The sequence below is a fragment of the Acipenser ruthenus genome, chromosome 9, assembly GCF_902713425.1.
Source record: "Acipenser ruthenus chromosome 9, fAciRut3.2 maternal haplotype, whole genome shotgun sequence".
Classification (NCBI taxonomy): Eukaryota; Metazoa; Chordata; class Actinopteri; order Acipenseriformes; family Acipenseridae; genus Acipenser; species Acipenser ruthenus.
The window spans coordinates 36,193,189-36,220,667 of record NC_081197.1 but is presented as its reverse complement, the minus strand read 5'-3'; the positions used below and the strand labels follow the sequence as shown (position 1 = coordinate 36,220,667).

Here is a 27,479-nt window from a genome sequence, read left to right as displayed (position 1 = left end):
GTGAATACCACTTTGTACATTCACAAGCTTGCTTTGATAGAAAAAGATGGATGTTTCTGATTAAAACTCAGAGGTAAAATGTCAAAGTTAATTAGACAAACATGCTGTCAAATGCCTTCAGTCAGTGTTATGATTGAAGCAATTGCTGTAGGTTTACCTCAGACCTGTCCACATCTATCAAAGAATGCATCGACTATCAAGAATATAGAACTCCCAGTGGCAGATTGTTTTAATTTATATTAACAGGAATAAGGGAGTGCCTAATGGATTTAATCAATGAGATAAGGCCTTACACAACATTAAGAAGACAACAACGTTCTGTACACTCAAATACAAACTGTAAAAATGTATTATAGTAATGTTTTTCATATAATATAATACAAAGGCATTTACTTTCCTTCTACAAAAATGCAATTTAAAAAACAATAAAATATAAATAAAAGGATCTACCAAGTGACATGCCAGCCAGAACTCTCCAATTACTTTAACCTTTTTGAAGACCTTTTGTGTCACCCCCTCCACCACAAGACAAGTAAGCATAACTAACTGACTTCTACAGGGCACTAACGTGCAGGTGTGAAAACAACGCTTCAGTGAAGATGTGGGAGTGCTATTAGAAGCCCATGTGTGCGTATAGGTGTTAAAATGTTACGGCTACCTCAGATTCACAGCTTGATTTATGGTACGTGTTACTAAAGTAAAAGTCTCTAGTTTGTTCAGTGTCCAGAATCATGACATATATCCTTTTTTATTCGTGAGGATCGATCTCAAAGCAGAAAATGTGATTGAAACTATTGGCAATTAAGTTGGCTACATTGTGCTGCAGTACATGTGCTGGTGGAAAATGGGTTATTTTTTATACTTTAAGCCATGGCTAACAACTCATACCATGATATATGTGTTTTATTTCCCCCTTCCATTGGGTTGGAAAAACAGCTGAATGTCATAACACCTTTTTTTTTTTTTTTTTTGCAAATAAATCAGTTTCTTCTCTGAAACTCTGAAGTCAGCCTTGTGATTTAAAATGTGAATTTAATGCAGAAACTTACTGGGACAACTTGTTCCAATACTTAATAGAGGTTAATATTTACCTAATATTCTCCCATGACAAAGAACTAACTGAGCAGTGCCAGTTACGACACAGAGAAACACCCACGTGTGCCCCCATGGTATTAACCCACGACATCAACCCCCCACCTGATGGTGGTCCATTATAATTCACTAATCATACCTCCCAACCCTGCTCGACCCCTCTAAGCCCCCTAAAACACCCAAAAGAGTCCCCACAATTCCCCCTCATTTGGCAGCCAACTGGCATTGGCTGGGGAGCTGCACCACCACCTTCAGGTTTCTTCACAATATGTTATGTGAACACATGCACATTCATATCACATAAACATGCTCACAGATCCAGGAATGTATGTTTAATTACTGATGGCATAGTGATAACAGTGATGTTAAATTGATGGCACTGGTTGACTTATTCATTTATGGTCAGAAATGGGCAGAGTGGAATTTTATGGCATGTGAAATAGTTTTACTGCTCTTCCACTTTAAATATTCTGCAAATCATAAGAATGGGAAGCCTCTCTATTTCCGGGCCTGTTAAGACAACTTTGTAGCAGGGGATATTGTATACTCTTGAAAACATAGCTGTGTCTTAAAAGTGCAACTGCCTGTACAGTACAGCAGTTGATAGTTTACTAGTGTGTGAATGTGTGAGAGTGTACACGTGTGCATTAGTGTGTGAGATAGTATTTCTTTCCTTCTGAGAACTGCCAGATACAAGGAAGCCTTGTTGGACTACAGCCTTTATAGCAATCTTTGTTAATGAGCTAAATTAATCACAAATGCATCAGCTCATGCCATAACATTCTCCCATGTGACATTACTGATGACTCTTTTTTTCTGCCAAAGCAGCAGATTGAATAAATACCACTTTAGAAATGTGAAAGTACAACGCAAGACTCAGGAAGCATACAAATATAGTTCTGTTCTGCCAACACACTGGCAAACTATGTTTCTTTGCCAAATGATTGCCAAATTCGTCATTCCAAAGAACTGCTGACTTCTGGTTGCACCAGGTAGCCCGTAATGACACATTTGACAACTTACAGTTATGGTGTCTAATGGTTCAAAACTGCCAGAGTCGTTTTTTAGAAGTTGTTCTACATTATGGTATATTTATGTAAAACACTCAAGGGGAGCAGTAAATGCATTGTTTCTATTGTTTATTCTGGATCATACTGCATTGCAGTAGAAAATATTAAAAAGGGCTGCACTGTTATCAATACTATCTAGTGCTTTTAAGGGTAGGAATAGTACAACTTAATGATGCTAAAGCCTTATTCAGCTTCATCGCTTGTCTTGAGGGTATGGTTGCTGTGTATGGATCACAGAACAGATGCTATGGACACTTTACCTTATCAAATACTGCAGGAGGCTTAGACAACAGTGTCACATAACAACCAATGTCAACAGGAATTTGTAAATTACTTCTAATCACTAATAAAGAGTGTTTCAAGTTGGTTTAAGTTTGTATTTAAATGCTATGGTTTCTGGCTAACGTTTGCATTGTGAAGCCCCTGGTATTGTGATGGCTGAATATAACTCTCAAATTCCAGTGCACAGGGTGTCAGTAGAGGTTCATAATGAACCTTGGATCTGTACAATCCTTTTCCTCCTTAATAATATCACTATAACAGGGGAGATCTGGACTGACTATCTGGCACATGCGTGGTACTGCAAGAAGAGGGCAGCAGTCTTGTAGGATCTGCCTGTCAGTCATGGCAGTGACACGGAGAGGTGGGGAAGAGGGTGTGTGGGCTTTCCCTCTCTCTGAGTGGCTGAGAGGCGGGCCTTGGGAGATTGCTCGACCCATAAGAACTGTGCTTGGTTGTGCATTCAGGTGGCCGTGTTCGGAAATATACAGTGACGCTGGCAGAAGACGCCAGTGTAAAACAAGGACCAGGCAAACCCGGCTGAGGGAGACAGTCTGCCTTAAAATAATTTACAAAGTAAAAGAAATAATTACGTACCTGAGGGGACGTGTGTAGGTATACGGGGAACTCTGGCCACCCCAGTGTATAGAAATAGCTGAGCGTAGGTCGGAGGCCCATACTGACCGGTTTAGCAGCAGTGGGGGCACTGCGTAAGCAGCACCTTTATTTTGTAGTTTTATTATTGTGTTTTATTTTCCCTTTTCATTTTGCCTTTTGTTTTCATTATTATTTTGAGCACCTGTGAGTGCACGAGTGTCTCTACTGTTTACCAGTATTGGTATTCCTGTGGTCCTGTGTACCGTTGTCGGTACTCAGGCCATGGATAACTGCGCCCTCTGTGGGCTGAAAGCCAAAACAGCCAAAATAATAGAACTGGGCACCAATATGGTGTTTTCAAATAAAACTTCTGTCTCCCGTGTGTGCCAGTGAATTGCCCACCACCCTTCCACAATCACATTTTCCAAACTTTTCAAATCATAGCAGTTTATCCTGTTAACAGTGTTATGTCATAAGCCTCCAATTTTCTGTCCATCGCGTATTGCACCCCAAATGACTCACCTGGTAAAGGCACAACTGCATGGTGTGCAGGGTGTCATACAGTCAGGGGAAGGCAGGCTTGCAACCTGGCTGTGCAAAGTTGATGATCACCACTGGACTTCTGGGAGCATTGCATCGTAAAGGACTGTTTCTCCTAATCGTGCTACAGTGGACTCTACTAGCCAGGCAGGCGGTGAGCTCAAAGCAAATACCTGCAGGACCAGAGTTTGTCCTTCGGGAACCAGTATCTCTTCAGCATGTGCTATAGAGATCCTGGACAACAAAGAGGGATCGTAGAGTGCCACTGACCAGGGCTTATGAGCGGTTGTGGTTATTTGCTGCGATGAGGAAACATAGTTGGGAATTCTAAACTGGGGAAAACACACAGGGGTAAAATAAGGGTTTTATGTTTACAATATGACATCCCAATATGTTTTTCTGAGGTAGTCACAGTATGTGTTTAATGTATGTCTGCATTTTGTTTTAAGAAATTACATAAAAAATGTGATAAATACAAAAAACTTAGTATGCAAAACTGACCAAGTGTGTCAAAGGAAAGATGTTTAAGCTTTGTATTTAAAAAAAAAAATTAAGAAATTGCATGACATACTACATTACATGGTACATTATAGAGCTGTGTCAATTGAATTTAAAATTAATTGAAAGATATAGATCAGATTTTCAACAGGGGTAAATAACTATTACTTGTCCTGTTAATGTAGCGATTATGAATCAGTTTATAATATGATTTGTTTCAGTGATTGCTCATGTGTCAGGGACCTCAGATGACTGTTCCTTAGAGTGAGAATTATGCCCTATATTTATTCTCTCTTGAACCGTCAACTTTTTGACTGGTTGACTATTTTATATTGATGTTTTTTTGTAAGTATGTAAAAGAATGTACCGGTGACCTTGCCGTGATATTTTGCTGCAGCTTACTAGCCTTCTTTGCCACGCTGCTGTAAATGCAAACCTGCATAATACTGTAGTTTCATCTGGTTACATAATTCCTTAGGATATAAGAATGACTCACTCTGTTATAGTGAAAAAGACCACTGCTAAATATTGAAAGAACAAAAGGTAAACATTGCTAGTCAATGGCAATGATTCTCAAACCATTTGTAAGGTACGTTTCTAAATGAAATATGACAGAACCAGTGTTTATGATTTTAAATGTGTCCATGCAAAACAGGTGTTTGATAATTTGACTATTTTACATATTACATCTGTGAAAACCTTATATGCAAACACAGTTCATTAGAAAATAGTTTGAGAATCAAGTTCGGGACTTGAACTTGGATTTCAAGCAATGAAATATCACATTTCTATGTCTCAGGTGTCAGTCAAAAATAATAATAATAATAATAATAATAATAATAATAATAATAATAATAATAATAATAATAATAATAATAAAAGGATTTTACCAAATGCCAAGAATGTACTTACATTTCTCACAGAGATAGGGTATGATAAAATGAAAGGAGTCCATGCTCTGCTGTTAAACATAAGCCTGCTTATCAACCCTAATTTGATGCCATTTAAAAGCTATTGGAAAACAGTATAACTGCCAGTGCTGTAATAGCCGCAGTGCAGCAGCACACCTCAGTGCTGGAGGAGTGTGGCGGCGCCCCAATTAAATCCTCCAATTCCCAGGGATGTTGGATTAGGAGCAGTGCCAATCAATGGTGATACAACAGCATGTGCAGTAGTCATGGTTCAAGACACACAGAGGGTTATCTCAACCCAGGCAGCCAGTGCTGCCGAAGCAGGCTGAGAGAGACACTCTATAAGATGCTGGAATTCAATCTTCTTTAAATAATGTATGTCGAGGTAAACTAAATATCTGAAGCAGGGCTCTGAATTATGTATTTCTTGGGTACAACAGTGGCAAAAGAGAATGCTGGAACCTGTAGCCGAACAACTGTTTGAGCAGAAACAATGTCCCATTATCATTTTATCAAATGCTGTAAGTAATAACTTGGGATATTTTTTTTTTTTTATAACCTTTTCTTTTCTCTTTCAACAATATCAATGCTGTGTTTTTCATTTTCAGTCCATCGACCTTTTTGTATGGTTTGTGAGTATGTGACTTTGTGTGATTTGGTGCTGTGCTGGTTTTAAACCTGTCGTGTTCTGATAAAATGTTGTGGTATGTCTCTAATAAAGGAATGTGCATTTTTATACTGGCATGAGCAAGTTATTAAAGGGATCCTTTTTATTTTCTGTAAGGAATTTGTTAGGTATGTCTAACAGTGATATTAGAATTGAAATGTGAAGTTGCTTTCAATTGGTTCTTGTGTTTCTTGTGCAAATGCTGAACATACAATTTGCATTGACTTAGTTATGATCCTTCAAATATAAAGTACTATGTACATAACATGTAAGAAGTCTTTAGATATAGTCAACCTGATGTTGAACATTTGCAAATTTTTCAGAGTACTGGACTGTATTGCTTTTTTGGAAAGTTGCCATGGTAAACCCTGCTTTGGAGTCCCTGTCTGTGCAATGTGGCATTTGAAGGATTTTAAAGGTTTTATGTCTTATTTGAGTTTGGCTACTTTTAGAAAACGACAGCCTCTTTTTTCCAGAGAGGAGCAGTTTCAGTGGAGCGTATTTTAGTGTTAAGACAGCACTGGGGAGTCTTAGTCACAGTATTGAAGGCAGTAAATTATTTCAAGTAAACTAAAGTTTAATTTTTTACCATTGTAATTGTATATCAATTCCTGTTATGTACAGTAAATCATTTAAAGGACTGAATGTGTGTGTATGTGCAAGGGAAGAAAGAAAGACTGAGGCATTATACATCATCACTGCCAAGGGAGAACAGCTTGAGAAACAAACCGTTCAGACTTTGGCATATACTGCAGAGACTGTATTCTGTTATTTGATGTCTGTTCAGTCAGATATGTAAACTACTGAGGTCATAGGAAAGACTACTGCTAAAAATGTCTTGCAAGAATATTACTGTACTTGAAAGGAAGTTTTATTTTTTTCTCTTCTTGTAGAATGATGAGTTGTAACACAAATGTAGCTCTGTATTTATTTTTATATCTGACAATTGTCTATATGTTCATCTTCAGTTTCTTGATATTTTGTGTGTGTGTATATATATATATATATATATGAAAAAAAAAAAACTGATAGATGAAGTATCTGTTTTATTTTAGCCCTAAAAAATGATTGCTGCTGTTTACCAGTCTAGTCACATAGAATGGCTCTTGAAGAACAGCATATAGAGGTAGGATGGACTTTGAAACATGCTTGGATTTTTTTACTCAACAGAGATGGAGAATTCCGGATAGATATTGGAAAGCTGGAGGCTTTTTTTGCTAACTAATTTACAGACTTACTTGTCAGTCCCTTTTATTAACTGTAGTTCTATAAAATGTTCTACTGGTGATCAATAGGTGACAGTAATTCAATGGCCCATGCAGAGAATGCAAAAAGCAGAGAATGACACTTACCAGATTGTAACTCAATTTGTAATTCACAAGCTAATTCATAAAATGACGGTTGTCCATTTTGCGTGATAATTACACAAGGGTCTTCATGAATTCTTATCGTGGGATCTTATTGATGTATGACGGGTTCAGATAAAAGCATGTTGTTTATTCGGGCCGTACTGTGTAAAATCTAATCATCTGCTTTTTAGAAGTCACTCCAACAGCTAAGGTCTTGAAACAGATTCTATTCTGTTTGAAATAAAATATGTCCCATTAACGCTATTTCATCGATAAATGATATGTTTATAAAAGCTTGTAGGACATTGCCTGATATTGCCAGTACTTGCCTGTCAGTAACATTTTAGTTAATAGCAAGATAGCTGGTACATGAAATAAGAATTTTGTTTTTCAATTTTATTTCATATGCAGAGCTACTATTAACATCAATCCAATTTCGATTTGTCAATGCCTATGGTTTGAGTACACAGATGAAGTCTATAACCGTAATCTTTATATATTTTACTAGATTTTTAAACCAGGCAGTTGATCAAATGGCTACAACTTTGGCAACACACTGTGAAATTAGAGACAGAGCAGTATTGGAGTGGACATGAAAAAAAAAATCTTAAAAATCAAGTTCAAAGGAGATGAAAAAGTTCCATGTTCATTGATTCATGTTGTCATGGTGTATAAGGATACAGTTTGGGGAAAACAATTGGCAGGATACTGATCTTGCAGCCAACAGAGTATTAAAATTGTTATTTTTCCTGGATGCTCCAGTCAAACTATGGAATCTCGTAATATTTCAGCTGACTTGGATAAGTAGAAACTTGGCATCAATAGCAGTTCTGCCATAAAGGAATGGAAAAAGTTTATAGAACTGTAATATCCCTGCAGAATAAGTAACTGAGGAGAAGGAGAAAGAGTTGGTTCAGCCAAAGCAAAGATAGATACTGTTGTTCCGTGAGGTCCCTTTGTTATTTCTGTGACACTGTTGGTTTTATTTCTTTATCCTGGCACAGTAAGGATTGGTCTAGAGCTAATAGAATCAGTGCCAGGATTAGCCTTGGAATCAATTGCATTGGTTGTCAGCTGCCTGAGCAGGGCTGGGTAGCTGCTGCATTAGAATCAGAAGACATGGCTGCACGAGCTGTAATTTAGAAGTAGAAAGAGGATTTTCAGTTTAAGGCTATTGAGCATTTTAAAAGACAGGGGGACAGTCCAATGTGTAGGAACTTGTATGTTAGACTGGTGTTTTAATTGAAAAGACCACCTAGTGGATATAAAGGCTGAAAGAGACGGAATACTGCTCTGGTTTTATTAGGGATACCCATAGGATGGGTTCAATAAATACATAAATAAAATGATATACATATGGAAGATGACAGATTGACAGTCTGGTTTTAAATTAGAAGAAAGGTGAGTATTCAGGGGAAAGACCCTGAGGCTTAGAGTTTTACTAACAGGGGATTAGAAGCTACTGCAGCAGAATGAAAATCTGGATCTGAGCTTCAAAAAAGCAAGACATGCATATAGGACATTTAAGGTCAAGCTGAATATATTTATAATGTGAGCTTTGTTTTTACATTCTGATGTTCATTTTTGGTTTCTGTTTGGTATAGAATTGTATTTCAAAGTCACCATCTGTATTCGACAGCACCACTGCAGTTACAAATATATTTTCCTTTTTGTAACCTTGAATGTCTAGAGTATGCAGAGAGAAGCATACTCTATGCAGACACCAAATCCCCTAGACACGCTGTGTAGACTAGATCCCTATCAGGTATAACAATATAAATGTGGTTATTCAGCACTTTTCTAACCTTCCTTTATTCTAAATTGTATAGGTTTTATTAATGTATCTTTTAAAAAAGCATTTATTCACCCTACATTTAGACAGCTGATTAATATATTAAGAGAGATTACCAGCCAACTCTTTACTAGTCCAATCATTTTTTGTCTTTTCTGTATTATCTTAAATCAGCAAGTCTACACTTTACTAGACTCAAAATGGTCTACAAAATTATTATACCTTTCTATTGTTCAGTAAAATCAGCTCCAACATTATTGACAGGTGACAAAATTATATTGCAGTGAGAGAGAATGCATACAGATTTCAAACATGCATTATCACTACAGCTTGTTGAGTCTTTGTGATCGTGTGGTTTGCAGTGCTCAGGTGTACAGGTGATGTAGGTGCTCCAACAACGACAGACACAAAAGTTATGGTTCCACATTTTGATGCGGTGTATCATGAAATACGTGAAGGGTTGCAGCGCCAGATACCACTGAGTTATTCAGGTGTTGCTATCCTTCATCATGCTTAACTATCTGAGTGGGGCGTGGTCAGTGATGAGATTGAATGAATGTCCCAAGAGGTAGTAACGTAAAGACTGAGTGGCCCATTTAATAGCCAGACATTCCTTTTCTGTGACGGAGTAGTTGCACTCCCGGGGGAGCATTTTCTTGCTTATATACGACCTGCTGTGACAAGACTGCCCCCAGACCAACATCCGAAGCGTCGGTGTGGAGGAGGAATTCCTTATCAAAATCTGGTGTGATTAGGGGATTAATGCCGGGGCTTGGCTTGGTCATTGCTTAATGGTATCAAAGGCCCGCTGACATTCTCCTGTCCATTTAATTAAATTTGGTGCATTCTTTTTAGTGAGTTTCACTAGGGGGTTTACCATTGTGGCATACTCGGGGATGAATCGTTGGTAATAACCGGCCAACCCCAAGAGAGACCTCACCTGGGAATTGGTTTTCGAGATTGCCGCGTCCATCAAAGCCTGGACTTTGGTGGCGACGGGTTTCACCTACCCATGTCCCATAATAAATCCTAAATATTGGGTTTCTTCTTTGGCAAATGCACATTTACCCAAGTTGGCTGTCAGCCTGGCTACGCTTAGAGACTGAAGGACGGCTGTAACCCTAGCCAAGTGCTCTCACCAGGTGGAGCTGTAGATAACCACATCATCAATATACACTGCTGCATATTCATGATGTGGCGGAAATCAACACAGAAGCAGTTGGTGCCGTCATTTTTGCTGACTATCACAATCAGACTGCACCACTCACTCCTGGAAGGCTCAATCACCCCAAGCTCGAGCATCACATGTACCTCTTTGCAAACACCACCTCGTCGACTTTCCAGGATCCGGTAAGGTCTCTCTCGAACTGTGATACCTGGGGGAGAGACAATATCATATTTAACGATTAGTTCTGCCGGGCACGTGAGAAAAAACATTCTTGAACCCCTCAATTAACCTGAGCAGATCTTCTCATCTGGGAGTAAGTGTTCCCCCATCGGAATGTTCTGTATGCTAGGGGCCTTTATACGTCCAAAACCTCTACCTCTCCTGGGGCTATCAGTTTGCCGAATTTCATGATTGACTTTCCCTATAGCCTGAATCACCTCATATGGCCCCTACCATTTAGCATATAGTTTAGATTCCGATGTGAGAAGAAGCAGCATTACCTTGTCTCCTGGGCGAAAGGTCCGAATCCGTGCATTTTGGTTGTAATGCTACTGTTGCCGGTGCTGAGACAATTTTAGATTGTCCTGGGCTAAACGACCAACCAAATCCAGGCGATCACAGAGTAGGAGCACATGCTGCACATGTACAAAAGCTTAAAGGGGGAGAACCCTGTTGAACTCTGCGGCACCTCTCTCACTGTAAAAAGGAGGTAAGGAAGGAGCGCTGCCCAATTTTTCTGCTCTTGGTTCACAAATCATCTCAACATCCGCTTTAACCCTTTGCGGTCCATTGTCGGACTGGGTCCGACATTGCAATTATTCCTCACAGGTCCTTTGTCGGACTGGGTCCGACATCATTATAGCAACGCAATAAACAGGTGTTTAGTCGTTTTTTCTCCGGAAAAAGCCGAGAAAACCATTCAATTGCCGAGTGGTAGCGACAGGAGCCGAGACAAGTCGGAAAAAAAAAAAAAGGCGTATTTCATGAATAGTCATACATGGTATCAGGTATCAGATAATGGGCGTCCATAGTAAACAAGCTGGCTAAGTGCGTCAGCGCACTGAGACTATCATGGACATTTGCAGAGCTTTTTTCAGATGTTATAGTAATAAAATAATGACTTGGATCGCATTATTGAGGAGTTTGGTGATAAAACGAGTGATCTGGAGATGATCGATCGGTATGTACGACTATTATTATTATTATTATTATTTATTTCTTACACAGCTGAACGCTATAGCAAACAAAAGGCTGGGGCGGGGCTGGAGATGCCTAGTGTGTGCTTTGTTGATATGCAGGGCCATTTAAACCCGTTTGACTGTGAAAAAAAATACTTTTAAACAGTGCGTATAAAATTAACTGCGCGTGTGAAAATTAATTAGACCTGGCGTGCCTGACGCGCGATTAATAAATGGACCGCAAAGGGTTAATGTTTGGTTAAAACTTTCCACCAAACCGTCCGTCTGTGGATGATAAACAGATGTCCAGATGGGATGTATTTTTAATATTTTTTGAGACAAAAGGTTAGTCCCACGATCAGTCAGTAACTCCTTGGGGATCCCTACACTTGACATAATCTGCACTAGTTCTTTGGCTATTGCAGCGGCACTAGTGGACCTCAATTGAACTGCCTCTGGGTATTGCGTTGCATACACTACCACTACTAATATATGCGTATACCCGGAATAGCAAAGGGCCCACTATGTCCATTGCAATGCGCTCAAAGGGGAGTGGAAATAATTGGCAGTGGGATCAAAGGGACTGGCCCAGTACTCCTTTGGCCATCGTGCAGTGGTGGCCAACCACTCGAAGGCAACCAAGTAGGCCTCGGGGTCATCTTCTGCTCCCTTGCCTTGGGGGGCGCCATCACGGGTACTGCTGGTGCTTGGGATGCATTCCCGAGCCCGACCCTCTCCTCCCTTTGTCTCTCCTCCGTCTCCCATCTCTGCTCCAGTGCCTGCAACAGTGTGGTCAATGCAGTCATGTCCATCATCCCACTTGTCTTATTGTTTATTTTTGCCATTTATATGACTCCTTGCTTCTACCATTGCATTCGGACCAAACCGAAATCAATTTGTACTCTTGGCATTTAGCCATGGGTACTTGTCCAATTCGATATACTTCATGTTTTGAGAACTTAGTTTATTTCTTTTTTTCTCAATCCCTCCATCAGTTTCATTTATCCTCCACAGTCTTTTCAAACATGTTAAGTGACACCTGCAGCAAGGCTGCAATCTGCTCTTCTGAAGAACCTGCTTTCAAACAAAAAGACATTTTGAGTGCTGGCTTTGCAACACACTATCTTTTCAATATAGAATTCAATTACAAATAGAACCTGGATTGTGATCTAGTTTTTTTAAAAATTTTTATTGTGAGTAAAAAAGCGGCCTGATCCACTGAAGTAAAGCTATCATTCACCCTTTGAGTGCTCACATAGGGAAATGAACTGGTAGAGACTTGGATTTTTGTGCTGGATCAGTCCTTTGCTTCTTTGTCTTTGGCAATCCCCTCTTTATCAATGGCCTCCTGTGTTCTAGCAGAGATAATGGGCAGACAGATAAACCCATCCGTTTTACAAAGTTGATTTTTGCCTTGCAGTCAGTGATAACATAAACTGCGGCAGATGTTCCACTTTGAAAAAATGCAGAATTAGCACGAAGATCAACCTGCAGCCCTGAACTATTGAGCATTGCACAGCATGAACACTAAACAGTCTGGCATTTTGTTTTGCTGTGCAATCAGTTAAAGGTTAGATCAAAGGGGAAATAAAGTGGGAGCCTCTGAAGCCATTCTCTAATAAATCAGATGTGTTCATGTATTACTTCAATGGGGGTTATGTTCAATTCTCTTTTATTAATTACTTCTTCAAACATGCACAGTTAAAACTTAATTGCAAGAAAAAGTGTCCATGTTACATCTTTGATTAGATTTGATTAGATTGAGCCAATCATCCTGCAGGGCCGCCGAGAGCCGTCATGGGCTCCGGGGAAGGATTGGTATGTCCCGTTGCCGACCCCGCAACTCCGACTTTGTAGTTTACTGTAGTCTAAACCAAGCTTCTAAACCAAGCAATGATACTTGCAATCTTAGCAGTGTCTGAGGAAGATCATTTCAACCGATACAGTATTTTGATACTGGGTTTGAAGGAAACTGTCAACGGCGCGCAGAAGTTTCAATATCTCAATTAAAATCTGCAGCAGGATAGTTTACTCTTTCTCAAAGTAGTTATGTTTAAGTTATTTACAGTATTCAAACTTTTTTCTTAGGTAAGTGAATAAATATATTTTTTTGTACAAACTCCACGTGTAATAGTAATTAATTGGAAGCTTTAACATCAAATAACATATTTTATTATATTTTAATGGTTTAATGGTGTTTAATGGTGTTGCTGTTGTAACACAGCAGGGAGGGGGTTAATATCCTCCCTGCATAAAAAAAATGCAAATGCACATTGGTTGGGGTAATTGTTTTGTTAATTGTTTTATTATTAATTATCCCCTGCACTTGGTGATCATTGTAAATTAATGCCAGGCGCAGGGTATTTAAAGGCAGCAGCCAGTCTATTCAGGGCTGCTGGTGTGTTTAGAAGCCTGCTTGACAGTGTGCTCAAGCGTACAAAGAAAAGGTAGTGTAAAAACCTGTGTGGTTTGATGTGTTTGTTTGGCAGGTAAACGGCTTAGCCATCCTGCGAGCTAGTCAGGTATACCTAGTATACCTGTCTGTATAGTCAGCGCTCCAACACGAGGCTAGGTGTTTATTTTTGTTTGTGTTTGGTTTGTTTATTAAAAATAGTGCAACCGTGCTTAATCTCCATTTCCTGTGTCCTGGGTCTGCTTTAAAAGGGGCAAACGAACGACCGTGCGTGCCGGCCGGGTTACACTATACACTATTTTATCTATCCCGTGCCAAAAATAAACCACTCATCCCTGTATTGGTAAATATATTTGTATTTTAAGCAATATAACCGATCATTCTCTAATTGTTTTTAACACCAGCTGAAGAAAGTACTTTATTTATTTTACACAATACCATTTTTCCAACAAACTGCTGCACAGTGTTGTTTTGAGCAAATTATCGATCTTAATAGAATAATTCATACTGTGATATTGTGCAACTTTAGGGTTCTTTTAAAGTTTTTAGAAGTCTTTTTAAAAAATACATAAACTTGCTATGCCTTTTTTCCAGCTTTTTGGTGTAGTAAAATATGAAATGCGAAAGTTCAAATCATTGTGTGAAAGGAAGTGTTTGACAGCCCCTGGATACACAATCATTACACAACAGAAGTAATGGTGTGCAGTACTGGAGTTTTTCTTTTTAATATGGTGGTGGGAACGCAAAGGGTCTTGTGCAGGGCTAGTTGTTTTGAAATATTTTATATATATATTTTAAAAAAATAAATAAATAAAAGTTCCCCCTTCATCAGGGCCCCCCTTCGAGGCGTTGGGCCCCGGGGAAATTTCCCCGTCCTCCCCACCCTCTTGGTGGGCCTGCATCCTGAATGAAAGCAATCTAACAGTACATATCCTTTACTGCTTTACAAGGATAAAGGATCACTCCAGCTCAAGTGGATTGAATTCTGGGGAGGTGTTTCTACTATTTGTGGTTGGTGATAAAAAAAAAAAGCACATTGGTGGAGAAAAAGGGTTTCAGGTTGTTTCATGCCTGCACTTGGTAAAGGCATCTCTTATTTGATATGTAATTCAGAAATATTATTGGGGTACATTCAGAAAGCAGAATGTTGCTTCTATGATACCCGGTGATCTGATTCAAGCATTCTAAAAGGTATTGACAATGTCGACCCAGGGGACTTTTTCGACCTGAAAAAAGAAACAAGGACCAGGGGTCACAAATGGAGATTAGATAAAGGGGCATTCAGAACAGAAAATAGGAGGCAGTTATTTACACAGAGAATTGTGAGGGTCTGGAACCAACTCCCCAGTAATGTTGTTGAAGCTGACACCCTGGGATCCTTCAATAAGCTGCTTGATGAGATTCTGGGATCAATAAGCTACTAACAACCAAACGAGCAAGATGGGCCGAATGGCATCCTCTCGTTTGTAAACGTTCTTATGCTCTTATATTCTTAGAATGGGCTTGAGAGTCCTATTTTGGAGGGTGGGTTGGGAAGGGGTCAGCGAATCTCCTCAGTATATTTCAATAGGATAAATAATTCTATCCATGCATCACATTGATTTTGACGCAGGCTCTCGTCTCCTCCTGCAGGTTGTTTTCAGCTATGTAATGTTTTTCGATCTCATGACATGGAAATCGACCAATGTTTGTTGGAGTCCCTCCCGCTCGGTCAGCGCCAGCGGCTGGTGAAACGCATGCGCTGTGACCAGATCAAGGCCTACTATGAGCGAGAGAAGACACTACAGAAACAAGCGGGGCACAAGTCCAAATTGAAACAGAAGAAGAAATATAAGATCCACTTTGGCTTGTCAGAAATGATCCAGGATTCAATCATTCACCACGATGACAAAGAAGGTATGAAACATTCAGTCAATGATCTCTTACGGTTTGCTGATATTTATAAATGCAACACTGCCTGTAATCCACTACCCAATATATTTTGAACTCGCCCATGTCAATTTTAAATGTTGTGAGGCATGTTTTAGTCTGTTGGATGTTTGGTTTTGCAGATAACATGATTTTTAACCAATGCATTTCAATTGCGTTGTCTTTTAAAATTCTCTCTCTCTCTCTCTCTCTCTCTCTCTCTCTCTCTCTCTATATATATATATATATATATATATATATATATATATATAATATCCATATAGATATCAATGTAGTCATGGGGTATACTACGGTACATATAATAACCAAGATGCATACTCATGTATTTAGTTATTTATAAAACTATGTGGGTGCACTTCACAATGCAATTATCACAATATGTCAATATGTACTGTATGCACTTAGTGTAACAGGGTGTAGCCTGGATATGACCTGGCGACTACACTCACTGCACAGGAGCATCTTAACCACTATACAAACGAGCAAGGCTTCTCTGCATTTGTGGCTCAAGATATTTTAAACTTCATCTCATCTGTAACGTCATTGCGTCACACAATTCTGTGATTGTAAAAATTGATTCATTCACATCTACTTAACAAAATGATTTTAGCGGTCATATCATTTTGTTGTAAACACATTAATGTAATAATGCAACAAAAGTACTGTGCAGCTATATTGTAATTTATGTACTTGTATTTTGAAGTGTATCCAACAATTTTACTATTTTGTTAAGACAATTTGGAACAGGTTTGCAGTAAATTTGCTATATAGCGGCCTCTGGGAAAGGGGCCTCCTTCTCCTCTGACATGCAGGTGGGCGAGACCCATGCTGAGGACGAACCTGGCTTTGAGGTAGCCTCGGAAGCCAGTGCCCCCCCCCCCCCGTTGTCCAGCTCGGTTTTGGCACTTATGGGATGTGCCGCAGCTTTCCTGCAGGTCCCCTGGACACCAGCGGCAGAATCACGCCGGTCCGTTTTCCGGATGCAGGCGATGGCTCCTCGTCCTCAGAAGTTTGGGATTGTCTGGCCTTGGGTCCTAGCATGCTAAAACACGTAGTACCGCTTGGCTTCTTAGAAGGTGCGGATAAGCTTAGCCCCCACCATCCAGACTCCACCATCGCGGCCCTAGTTAAAGCCCCACCGGTGGGTGGTTTGGATAGAGACCTGGCGTGCCCGAATCCAGGAGCGGTCCGCATCCATCAGAGTGGCGACTCCACCCTCAGATAGTGGAGCGCATTTGGGAACGGTTCGGGAAAGCACAGGTCGAACTCTTCGCCTCGGCAGAGATGACACATTGCACCCTATAGTACTCCCTCCACTGCTTAGGCAGTCCACTCGACGTAGACGCCCTAGCGCATGGATGGCCCAAAACGTTTTTGTACGCTTTCCCGCCTATACCGCTGCTCCCGGCCTTTCTCGAAAAAGTCCGGTTAGATAAAGCGTCAGTTCTTCTGGTGGCCCCCAGAGTCTGGTTTTCGACCCTGAGCCAGCTGTTGCACGGCCAGGCCTGGGAGATTCCACTTCGCATAGATCTCCTCAGTCAGGCGAAAGGCTCTCTTTGGCCCCTGAAAGGGACTGCTGGTTAGCCCTAGGGCTATCAGATGCGGTTGTGGGTACGTTGCAGAGCGCTAGGGCAGACTCCACTAGGTCTTTGTATACCTATAAGTGGAGGAATTTCCAGGAATATCTTGCCCCATGCAAGTCATCTTACAGTTTCTGCAAGAACTGTTTGATACTGGTAGGTCACCTTCAACCTTGGAATGCTTGCCATGCCCCCATAGATTCAATGTCTCCGGGCGTGCATTTTTTGGCCCTCTTCAGAGGTGCCTCGATGTCTGATATTTGTACTGCGGCTAGTTGGGCTACGCTGCTCCATACTTTCTCCAGGTTCTACCATCTTAATGTGGTAGACCCTGCCTTGTCTTCTGTAGGCACAAGGGTCCTTGAGGGTGTAAGTTCACACCGCTAACCTCTGGGTTAGACAGTGCTTGTGCGTCCCTCATATGCTACCGTTCCTTCTCCCTCACGACGGCTCTAGTATACATGATCCCATACGTAATGTCATTGGTGGTCGTCTTCGAATTGAAAGGGAACGTTAGGTTACTTATCGTAACCCTGGTTCCCTGTAAGAGAAGACCACCATCAACCGCGAGGTCGCATAGGTCGCCCTCACGGGTTCGACGGAAAAAGAGAAATTGCTTCCTTTGGATGATAGTTTTATCCCCTCGGTGGGCGGGACCGAGTGCATCATCCCAAGAAGGGGCCTATCGGCAGCTCTGGTATTGAGAGCTCAGCAATACTGACCCAATGGGCAGGCATATCCCATACATAATGTCTTGGTGGTCGTCTTCTCTTTCAGGGAACCAGGGTTTTGGGCTTTTCAAACTGGTCAGGATGCCATGGTTAATATAATCCCAGAGTTATGGGCAGGTTCTGGTACTTTTACAACAAGATTATCTGTGGATTTTTGTCTCTCCATAACAATTCACACAAACTTTTTTTTTTTTTTTTTTTATAATTTCTGACTTTCAATATAGATGGTCTGTTTATGTACTTAATCAATAATATGGTAAAATTAAATCAAGGCTTGCTACTGGGCCTGCAGTGAAAAGGGCAAATTAACTTGTGACTTAGAAGAATTGTTATGAGCTGTAACAAATAGTGAAATATTAGCTCATTCTTCAAACTGATTATACAGATGTCAAAAACAAATATCCTGACTTCAGCGCTGTGCTCAAATGGCAGGGGATAAATCAATTAAATGACTTGCATTTGGAATAAAAGTTGACAGGGAGAATACAAGTTGGATTTGGTGACAGCCTCCACACAATGACTTCATGTACTTTATATGAAGGAATTAATGCAATATAATTTTGATCCATGTGACCAAGCTGTTGTTGCAGTGATGTGTGGGTAGTGATGTCATGGACCAGGAAGTAAACAAAGGCAATGAACGGATGGAATGGCGGTGGTGGAACTGAACGCAACGGCGCTCAACGTTTTATTAAATAAACAAAACAAACAAAAGATTTAAACAAACAACAACCAAAAAAGCACAAGGGCCAAACAAATAAACAAATAAGTATCGTGCTGGTGTTTTGTTTTTCTCTCTCCGCTCTCACTCCTAACACACTCTCCCTGAGGGTAGAGAGCTGCAGGTTTATATACAGTGACCATTTCCCGATTAGCAACCATTAATTAATGAATTAACTCAGGAGATGGTCACCGTCTGCACAAGTTTAATAAGGATGTGTGAATGTCAGCTAGCTAAATAAATCACTAGCTGATCAGTCACGCATCCTCACAGGGTTTTTAAAAACACAAAAACAATAACAAATACGTGACGCTCTTATCCGCGCCGCAAACAATAATACAAATAATAAAACACAGTGCACAAATATATATAGGGGCGGGACACTCCGCCACAATCCATTTTTGACTTTTAACCTGGTATGGTAAAAGGGCATTTAGTATTCAATGTGTGCATGGTAGTGTATAGAAAAGGCAAATTTAAATAATGCAATAAATTGTGAAACTGATAGCCTGTATTAAATAAACACACAACAATGTAACAATTAATTTACATTATCCCTCATTTACATATGTGTAAACACTGTTGCTGAGATCTGTATTATAAACACAGTGAACACCTGAATATGAGCAGAATTAGAGTAGTGTTCACAATAATAAGATCAATTCAGCAGAATATATCTCAGAAACCATTTGCAATTCATACTTCTTTATGTACAGTATAGATTTGATTATCAAATAGTCTATTAATTGTTAATCAACTGGACCACAACCTGGTGTTACACAGTACTCACATGTTGTCCTGTAGGTCGTATTTCTGTATCCAACATCCTACCTTGCTTTATACACTTTCACATTTTAAAAGCACAAAGCGCTATATTAAATCAGGTCTCTGTCCTGATGGATCTGGCTTCCAATGGCCCCCCACAGCAACAACATGCACTTTAAACTAAAATGATGATGATTATTATTATTATTATTATTATTATTATTATTATTATTATTATTATTAGTAGTCGTAGTAGTAGTCGTGGTAGTAATAGTACACACATATACAGCACTAATGCAGATCAAATGAAATACAGTAGGGAGTCAATTATCCGATCTTTGATCAACCGTACTGTCTAATCAACCGAACGCACATGTAATCACGTGATGAATTACGTGTGGTGTATTACGCATACAGCTTCTGCTGATAAAATGGCTACGAGATTTAGCTGCCAGGAGACTGAGGCAAATGAAAGTTACAGAATTATTCAGAGCACCAAAACCTTAGCTGGAGCATTGTGTGCTTTAAATTGTTGCAGTTAAGCAAATTAAAACAGTCACCTCGTTCTTGATTTTTCTTCTATTTCGTCAGTAAGGGTTGGAGATCATGTCTGTTATTGAGCAGCTAAGAACTTTTATTTTATTAATTTGAATTGCACGTTATTACAATGCCTTAACAGCAAGTATCAAATAATAGAAACATTTTACTGAATTTTTGAAGTTTAATAATTCCTAAAGTTCTGTAATGTGTCAAAGTTGTATTGAATTGTATTCTTTCATGATTCAATTGACTTGTTTCTACAGTATTATTCATCTTTACAATTGTGGCTTGGCTTTAGTAAATACTTCCAGGAAGTGCTGTCGGTGTGTTGAGTGGCTCAGTAGCTCAGTATTTGTCAGATTACATGTTTAAATCTGGCATGTGTCAACGTCAACATTGTTGATAGCCTCTGCTACAGTTGACTAATTAATACGATGCTAGTGGTCTCGAGAGTAACTCTAAAGATAATTATACCAGTCTTATTAGCTGTGCATAAAGTATCTTTTTCAAATCAATCAGGAATAAAAACATCCTAAAAGAGAACATTAGCATTCAGAGGACTATGGAATATGAAAATAATATTTGGGTTAGTGGTTCAAAGGGACATTCTTGAAGAAAATCTTGGTAGTGGATTTTCTTTTTTGTTTCAAAAAGTTCACATTGGTATTGAAGACATACTTTTTCAAATACGTTTTGTGAGATTTTGTGTTTAAGTCGAGACCTCTACATTATTTTAGTATTGTCAACTTTTTTGCTAATCATCCATGCACTTACAGTGCCTATAGAAAGTCTAAACCCCCCTTGAACTTTTTTCACGTTTTGTTGTGTCAGTGCCTCAGAGTTTCATGCATTTAAGTGAGGATTTTTTCCACTTATCTACACACCAAAAAGTTTTTATTGAGAAAAAAATGATTAAAAATACAAAACTGAAAGATCAGAATTGGAAACGTCTCCACCCCCCTGAGTTAATACTGGGGTGGAAGAACCTTTGGCAGCAGTTACAGCTGTGAGTCTGTTGGGATAGGTCTCTACCAACTTTGCACACCTAGATTTGGCAATATTTGACCATTCTTCTTTACAAAACTGTTCAAGCTCTGTCAAGTTCCTTGGGGAGCGTTGATGGACAGCAATCTTCAAGTCATGCCACACATTTTCAATTGGATTTAGGTCAGGACATTTACCTTTTTGTTCCTTAGCCACTCCAGTGTAGCTTTGGCTGTGTGCTTTGGGTCATTGTCATGCTGAAAGGTGAACTTCCATCCCAGTTTCAGACCTCACCCCCCCCCCCCCCCCCCTTCTTCATGGCCGGCAGCTACCCTCCGTGGGGCTCCGGCCACCCATTATCCTGCAGCGAAATTGCTGCGGGGGGAGTTGGTCTCCTGACCTCTCCCCCCTTATTCATGACCGGCAGCTCCCCTCCATGGGGCTCCGGCCACCCATTCTCCTGCAGCGAAATTGCTGCGGGGGGAGCTGGTCTCCTGACCTCCACCCTCTTCTTCATGGCCGGCAGCTCCCCTCTGCGGGGCTCCGACCACAATTTCTCCTGCCACGAAAGTGCGGCTGGGGAGCTGGTCTCCTGACCTCCCCCTCCTTCTTCGTGGCCAGCAACTCCCCTTCATGGGGCTCCAGCCACAGTATTTCCTGCCGCATGGCAGCAGGACCCTCGGGAGGTGACGGCAGCAGCTGCGGACCCTCGGGAGGTGACAGCAACAGCAGCGGATCCTTGGGAGGCAACGGCAGCAGCAGCAGCGGACCCTCGTGAAGCAACGGCAGTAGCAGCGGACCCTCGGGAAGCGAACTCGGGAGGGGAGCCCCTGGCCATGGAGGCGGCATCGGGAGCTCCACTTCTCCCTCGTACCCTGTAACTGGTGGCTCTCCAGGCAATGCGGAGCCACAGGCAGCCCCAGGCGATGCTAGGCAGGCATCCTTAGGCGGTGCGAGGCAGGCAACCTTGGGCGGTGCGAGGCAGGGATCCTTGGGCGGTGCGAGGCAGGCATCCTTGGGCGGTGCGAGGCAGGCATCCTTGGGCGGTGCGAGGCAGGCATCCTTGGGCAGAGCTAGGCAGGGTAGGAGCAGTCCTTCCCATGATGGTGGAGGTGGAACCAGCAGGTATTCACCCTCTGCTGGTGGAGGTGGGAGTGGTAAGCTGTCCTCCTACGGCGCTTGAGATGGAACCAGCAGGCATTCACCCTCTGCTGGTGGAGCTGGGAGAGGCAAGCTGTTCTCCCACAGCGGTTGAGACGGAACCAGCAGGTATTCACCCTCTGCTGGTGGAGGTGGCGGAGGCAGAGGCAGCTCCTGCTGCTCTGCTCCTGGTGGTGGAAGCGGCAGAGACAGAGGCAGCTCCTGCTGCTCTGCTCCTAGCGGTGGTGGAGACAGAGGCAGCTCCTGCTCCTAGCGGTGGTGGAGACAGAGGCAGCTCCTGCTGCTCTGCTCCTGGTGGTGGTGGAGACAGAGGCAACTCCTGCTACTCTGCCCTTAGTGGTGGTGGAGACAGAGGCAGCACCTGCTGCTCTGCTCCTGGTGCTGGAGACAGTTGCGAGGGCTCCTCACCCTCCGACGTTGGAGATGTCAATGATGGGACCTCTCCCTCTGGCGCTGGAAACAATGGCGAGGGCTCCTCTCCCTCTGGCGTTGGAGATGGAAGCGACGGCTCCTCTCCCTCTGGTGCTGGAGACGACAGCAACCGCTCCTCTCCCTCTGGTGCTGGAGACAACAGCAATGGCTCCTCTCCCTCTGACGCTGAAGATGGCAGCAACTGCTTCTCTCCCTCTGACGCTGGAGACGGCAGCAACCGCTCCTGTCCCTCTGGCGCTGGAGACGGCAGCAATGGCTCCTCTCCTTCTGGTGCTGGAAACAGTGGCGAGGTGCTGGAAACAGTGCTAGTGGAGCCTTGGGCTGTGGACGCTCGGCCTCCCCCCTCTTGGGCTGTGGATGGACCGACCCCTCATCCTCCCATGGAGGGGGCTGGTCGGGTGCTACATGCCCGACCTCACCAACGGTGAGCCACCTTTCAGGTGAGGCAGACGTCCAGCATAACAGAGACCCGGCAGGACTTGCTACCAGCCCCGCGCTGTTGCTGATGCACTTGCTGCTGCCGCTGCTGTTTCCTCCTTCCACTTCTTCCCATTATTTATTTATTTATTTTTTTCAAACACAAAAAACACTATTTGAAAAAAACGAACAAAAAAAAACACTGCACTTTTCTGTCCTGGTCCTGGAGGCGTTGTCTGTCCCACGCAGGACACCATATGTGACCGAGCAGCTGTTGAGTGGCGTGTGTGGTGATGTCACGGACCAGGAAGTACCAGAACCAAAACAATGGATGGGCGGGTGAAGCTGAACACTGCTGTGCTCAGCGTATTTATTAAATAATAAAACAAAACAAAAGATGTAAACAAACAAAACAAAAAGGCACTTTGGCCAAATAAATAAACAGAAACAAGTATATTTAAATATAGCAATTGTTTTTAATCTGTTTTCTCTCTCCTCGCTCTCTCCGCTCCCTGTACTCTCCTCGGTACACTCTCCTCCGAGCATGGACAGCTGCAGGTTCTTACATTTTGGCCGAGGGGTTAACTAGCTGTTAATTAGTCTTCACGAGTTTAGTAAGGATGCGTGACTGACAGCTAGTTACAGTAGCTGATCAGCCACGCATCCTCACAAAGTTTTTAAAATATAAATACAAAATAATAACAAATACGCAGCGCTTTGACCTGCGCCGCAAACAAAAATACAAATAATAATACAAATATATATATAGGGGTGGGACACTCCGCCACATGGACAGATTCAGAAACAGCAGCAATTGCATCATAATTTAGTAGTTTTCTAATGCCACTTTCATGTTGACATCTAAAACACAGTCCTCACTACTATCTTCACTTACAACAGACAATTGTATCTGTGTTAGTGGGATTTCAAACTTAAACTCTGAGGAACTCACGACAGCATTCCCACAATGTGAGAAACAAACATTTTAACCATCAGGAGTGTAACAAAAAAAACACAAAAATATTGAATTTCATTATCCAACAAGTATCAATTAAGAAGAAATGTTTTAAGTGGCATAAACAACTCAGAGTTGAATCACTAAAAAAAGCATCCAGAGTTTCTTTTTTCTAATTATTTTTACCAATTAAACACTTATCGTTGTTTATCCCTTACTGTTGAAACCACCACCCAGGTCCTAACATAGTTATTTCATTTTACCAAATAAATCTGTAATGGAATGTCCTTCCAGAACTGGAATTCAGTGTCTCTGTTTTAAATAATTATAGTGACAAGCACTACATACAACCTCTGGTTGATACTTGCACTTATATACAGTAAACAGTATTTGTTTATCCAAACTATTGCCTCATCTTACCCCTTAGAGTCCAGCAAAAGCAAACTCAGGCACGCCTGTCTGACATCAGACAGTATGCGAGTAATACTGTTTCAACTTTATTTTTTTATTGGCAGGATGGTAATGCTGCTAATTGATTTCAGAGCTTTTAAACTGGCTTGTGAAATATTGCTTGATTTTATCTATGCCTTCTGCAGAGGAGATGTCCTGTGGTTATGAGCCCAACAATACATTTTGGTGCATGAAGACATTTCTGTAATGTGTGTTTGTGCCATTCATGACATCATCAGGGTGCCTAAGGTTACAGTTGGATTCAGACTTTAATTGGCTACATATAACAGTTGGAAAAAGACTGCTGCATTTGTAATCCAATTGTCAATCCCTTAGGATTATAATGATTCATTTCACTAAAGGGATGTTTCATAAGAGCAATAAGGACATCAAGTGATTTCCCCACCTATAGGTTCTTTGTGGACATTGTTCATGATATAGCATTTATTTTGTTGAATACATTGTATTAACAAAATGATCATACTTTTACTGTAAATATGGTACAGAGTGTAAATATAAATGCTGTAGCTTTAAATGCTTCAACTAGGAAATGACTTTGAATTTTAATGCATTAATCAGAGCTAATTACACCAGTTACTCATATATTACTGCTGTCAAGACAAGGAATATGTCAAGCTAAATCTATAATTATATTCTTCAAATTGATATTCATTTAGATTCTGGTGCAAAAGCTAGTTTAATATGCAGCACAGTTAGAACTAATAGGCCTACAAAACATACTTTCAGATAGCTTGGATAGCAATATTCATATTTGCCTTGGCAACATTTTAGTTATCTAACTGAATCCTCACAGAAAAAATGTCCAAATTGATAAAAAAAAAAGAAAAAAGAAAATGTCTGCATAATCAGCTATTTGCATGCTGTGGATTGGGAAGCAGGATGGGTGAATAGATGGATGGGAGAAGAATCAAAGTGTGCATGCACATTATTATTATCTAAATGGCGCCATTATTTGGATCCCCCAGTAAAGTGGCATGTAATGTCTTGTTATAATATTGTTATCACTGTTATACTGTAGTTGATTGTATTATTTCTATTGTGATTTTTTTGTTAATTAAATGTTTGTTGTTCACAACAAAACATAGAATAACAATATACATTAATATGACAAAATCTCTATACACATTGTTCTGACTAAATTTTTCCAACCGTTTCACATTCAGGTCAAAAATCTAATTGAAAATACTGATTAGAATTCTACCAAGTTAGTTAGTTATGGCTATTCCTTTAACTACAAAAAACAGGGTTCTGCATCAGAAGATTTAGGTTTCCTGCCCTTTATTGTTGCTGTAGCAACATAACAGAGACAACAACATATGTCTATGACAGATGTTTTGCAGTTTGGATGTAGTAGAATATAATGACCACTGGCAAGCTGTTACACACTTTATTTGTTTTCACTGAAAATACATATATTGTTGATTCTCCATTTTGTACCTACAATCTTACACACTCTCCAATGGTATAATGTTCATTTTTTTCTTTCTAAACATCAATACTATTTCTTGGTAGACTTCTTACAGTAACATACTAACTAATCACTCACTCAAAAACAACCCTGGGCAGCAGTGTGGAGTAGTGGTTAGGGCACTGGACTCTTGACCGGAGGGTTGTGGGTTCAATCCCCAGTGGGGGACACTGCTGTTGTACCCTTGAGCAAGGTACTTTACCTAGATTGCTCCAATAAAAACCCAACTGTATAAATGGGCAATTGTATGTAAAAATAATGTGATAACTGTATAATGTGAAATAATGTATAATGTGATATCTTGTAACAATTGTAAGTCGCCCTGGATAAGGGCGTCTGCTAAGAAATGAATAATAATAATAATAACCCTCTCATTCTGAAAAGTCCACTTCTATTTCATATATAACAACGACAGTCAATATCGTCTGTGTGCTTCTATACAAGAGAACTTCATTATTACACCCATTTCTTTAAAGGGAAGTTGAAGATGAAAACTAATCAACACGAGGCAGCTCTATATCTTTTTTTCTAATGGGTGGCTAACTATTGATACCCATTGCTCTCTTTTAAAGAGGTACAGATGTCCAAATAGATGATTTCCCATGCATATTATACAACGTTGTACAGTACAGTATGCATGAGCCTTACCTGCACTAATTCTTATCATTTTAGAGTGTCCTTTTGCTGTTTTACTGATTTGATTCATCCCTGTCGTGACTTTTAGGATCTGTATTCTCTAACAGTGAATGATGAAACAAACCTGTTACTATTTGTGTTTATCATAATAACTTCTTCCTCAGACAGACTCAATACACCTCTGGTGAGATCCACTGAACTGATGTTTATGGGCTCCAACTGTTTGGGGGCAGGCTGTAGAAGAAAAAAAAAGATCTTGTTTAGAAAGCTTTATGATTAACATTGACTCTGCAGATAAATATATAACCATGTAGTAACAAAATACAAATCCAGTAAATTCAGTCAGTTAATATAACAGAAAGTAGGGGAGCACAGTCTTAAACATAACTAGATCCCCTATTACTTTCACATAGATGATGAGGTCTCCACTCCACTGCTGTGTTTGGACAGAGGATAGGCAGCAGTTCATTGTTGGCCAGATGGTAACTGCTGGTGATAGAGATAGCATTTGCCATTAAATGTAGCGCCCCCTCAGATTGTTCATTATGCGAATGCCACACTTCAGTTCCATAGGTTCACCATAGCTGTTAACCTTGTTTAGGCATGGTGTGCTAACCTTGTTAAGGCATGGTGTGCTAAGCTCTTCATACAAAGAGTGTCTTTCTGTTACTTTACAGGGTGACTTTTTTAATTACAGGGTAACAGATATTAGGTTATTAAATGTAATGCTAAAAATACTTCTTTGGAATACTATATAGCTGCATAAATAAATAAATATATTGGTTGGCATAAATTGAGAGAGACAATCACTTTCTTTATAGACATTACCTTATATTGGTCAGCACCTTTATTTAAGCATTGCAGTGCACAAAAGGATTTTTGTTTTGTTTGGATTATATATATATATATATATATATATATATATATATATATATATATATATATATATATATATATATATATCTTTGTGTAAAATTGTACTACAAGTATTCAATTCTTGTTTTAAACAATTCAGAAGAAAATAGTTTATCCCACTATATTTCCAGATGCTAACATACTCACAATATACTTAAATATTTATAAACAGTTGAACTTTATAAATTAGCGTTGCTTTGTGTCTCTCCCTGACCATTTA

General features: G+C 40.5%; 1 protein-coding gene across 1 annotated transcript in view; it reads left to right on the top strand.

The window, feature by feature from the left end:
- The first annotated feature begins 5,251 nt into the window (after nt 1–5,251).
- LOC117406017 (unconventional myosin-XVI-like) overlaps nt 5,252–27,479 on the top strand; it is a 160,308-nt gene continuing 138,080 nt past the window's right edge. The window contains 2 exon segments of the mRNA XM_034009658.3: nt 5,252–5,508; nt 15,187–15,450. Coding sequence (XP_033865549.3) covers nt 5,481–5,508; nt 15,187–15,450 — 292 coding nt within the window. The 5' untranslated portion in view covers nt 5,252–5,480.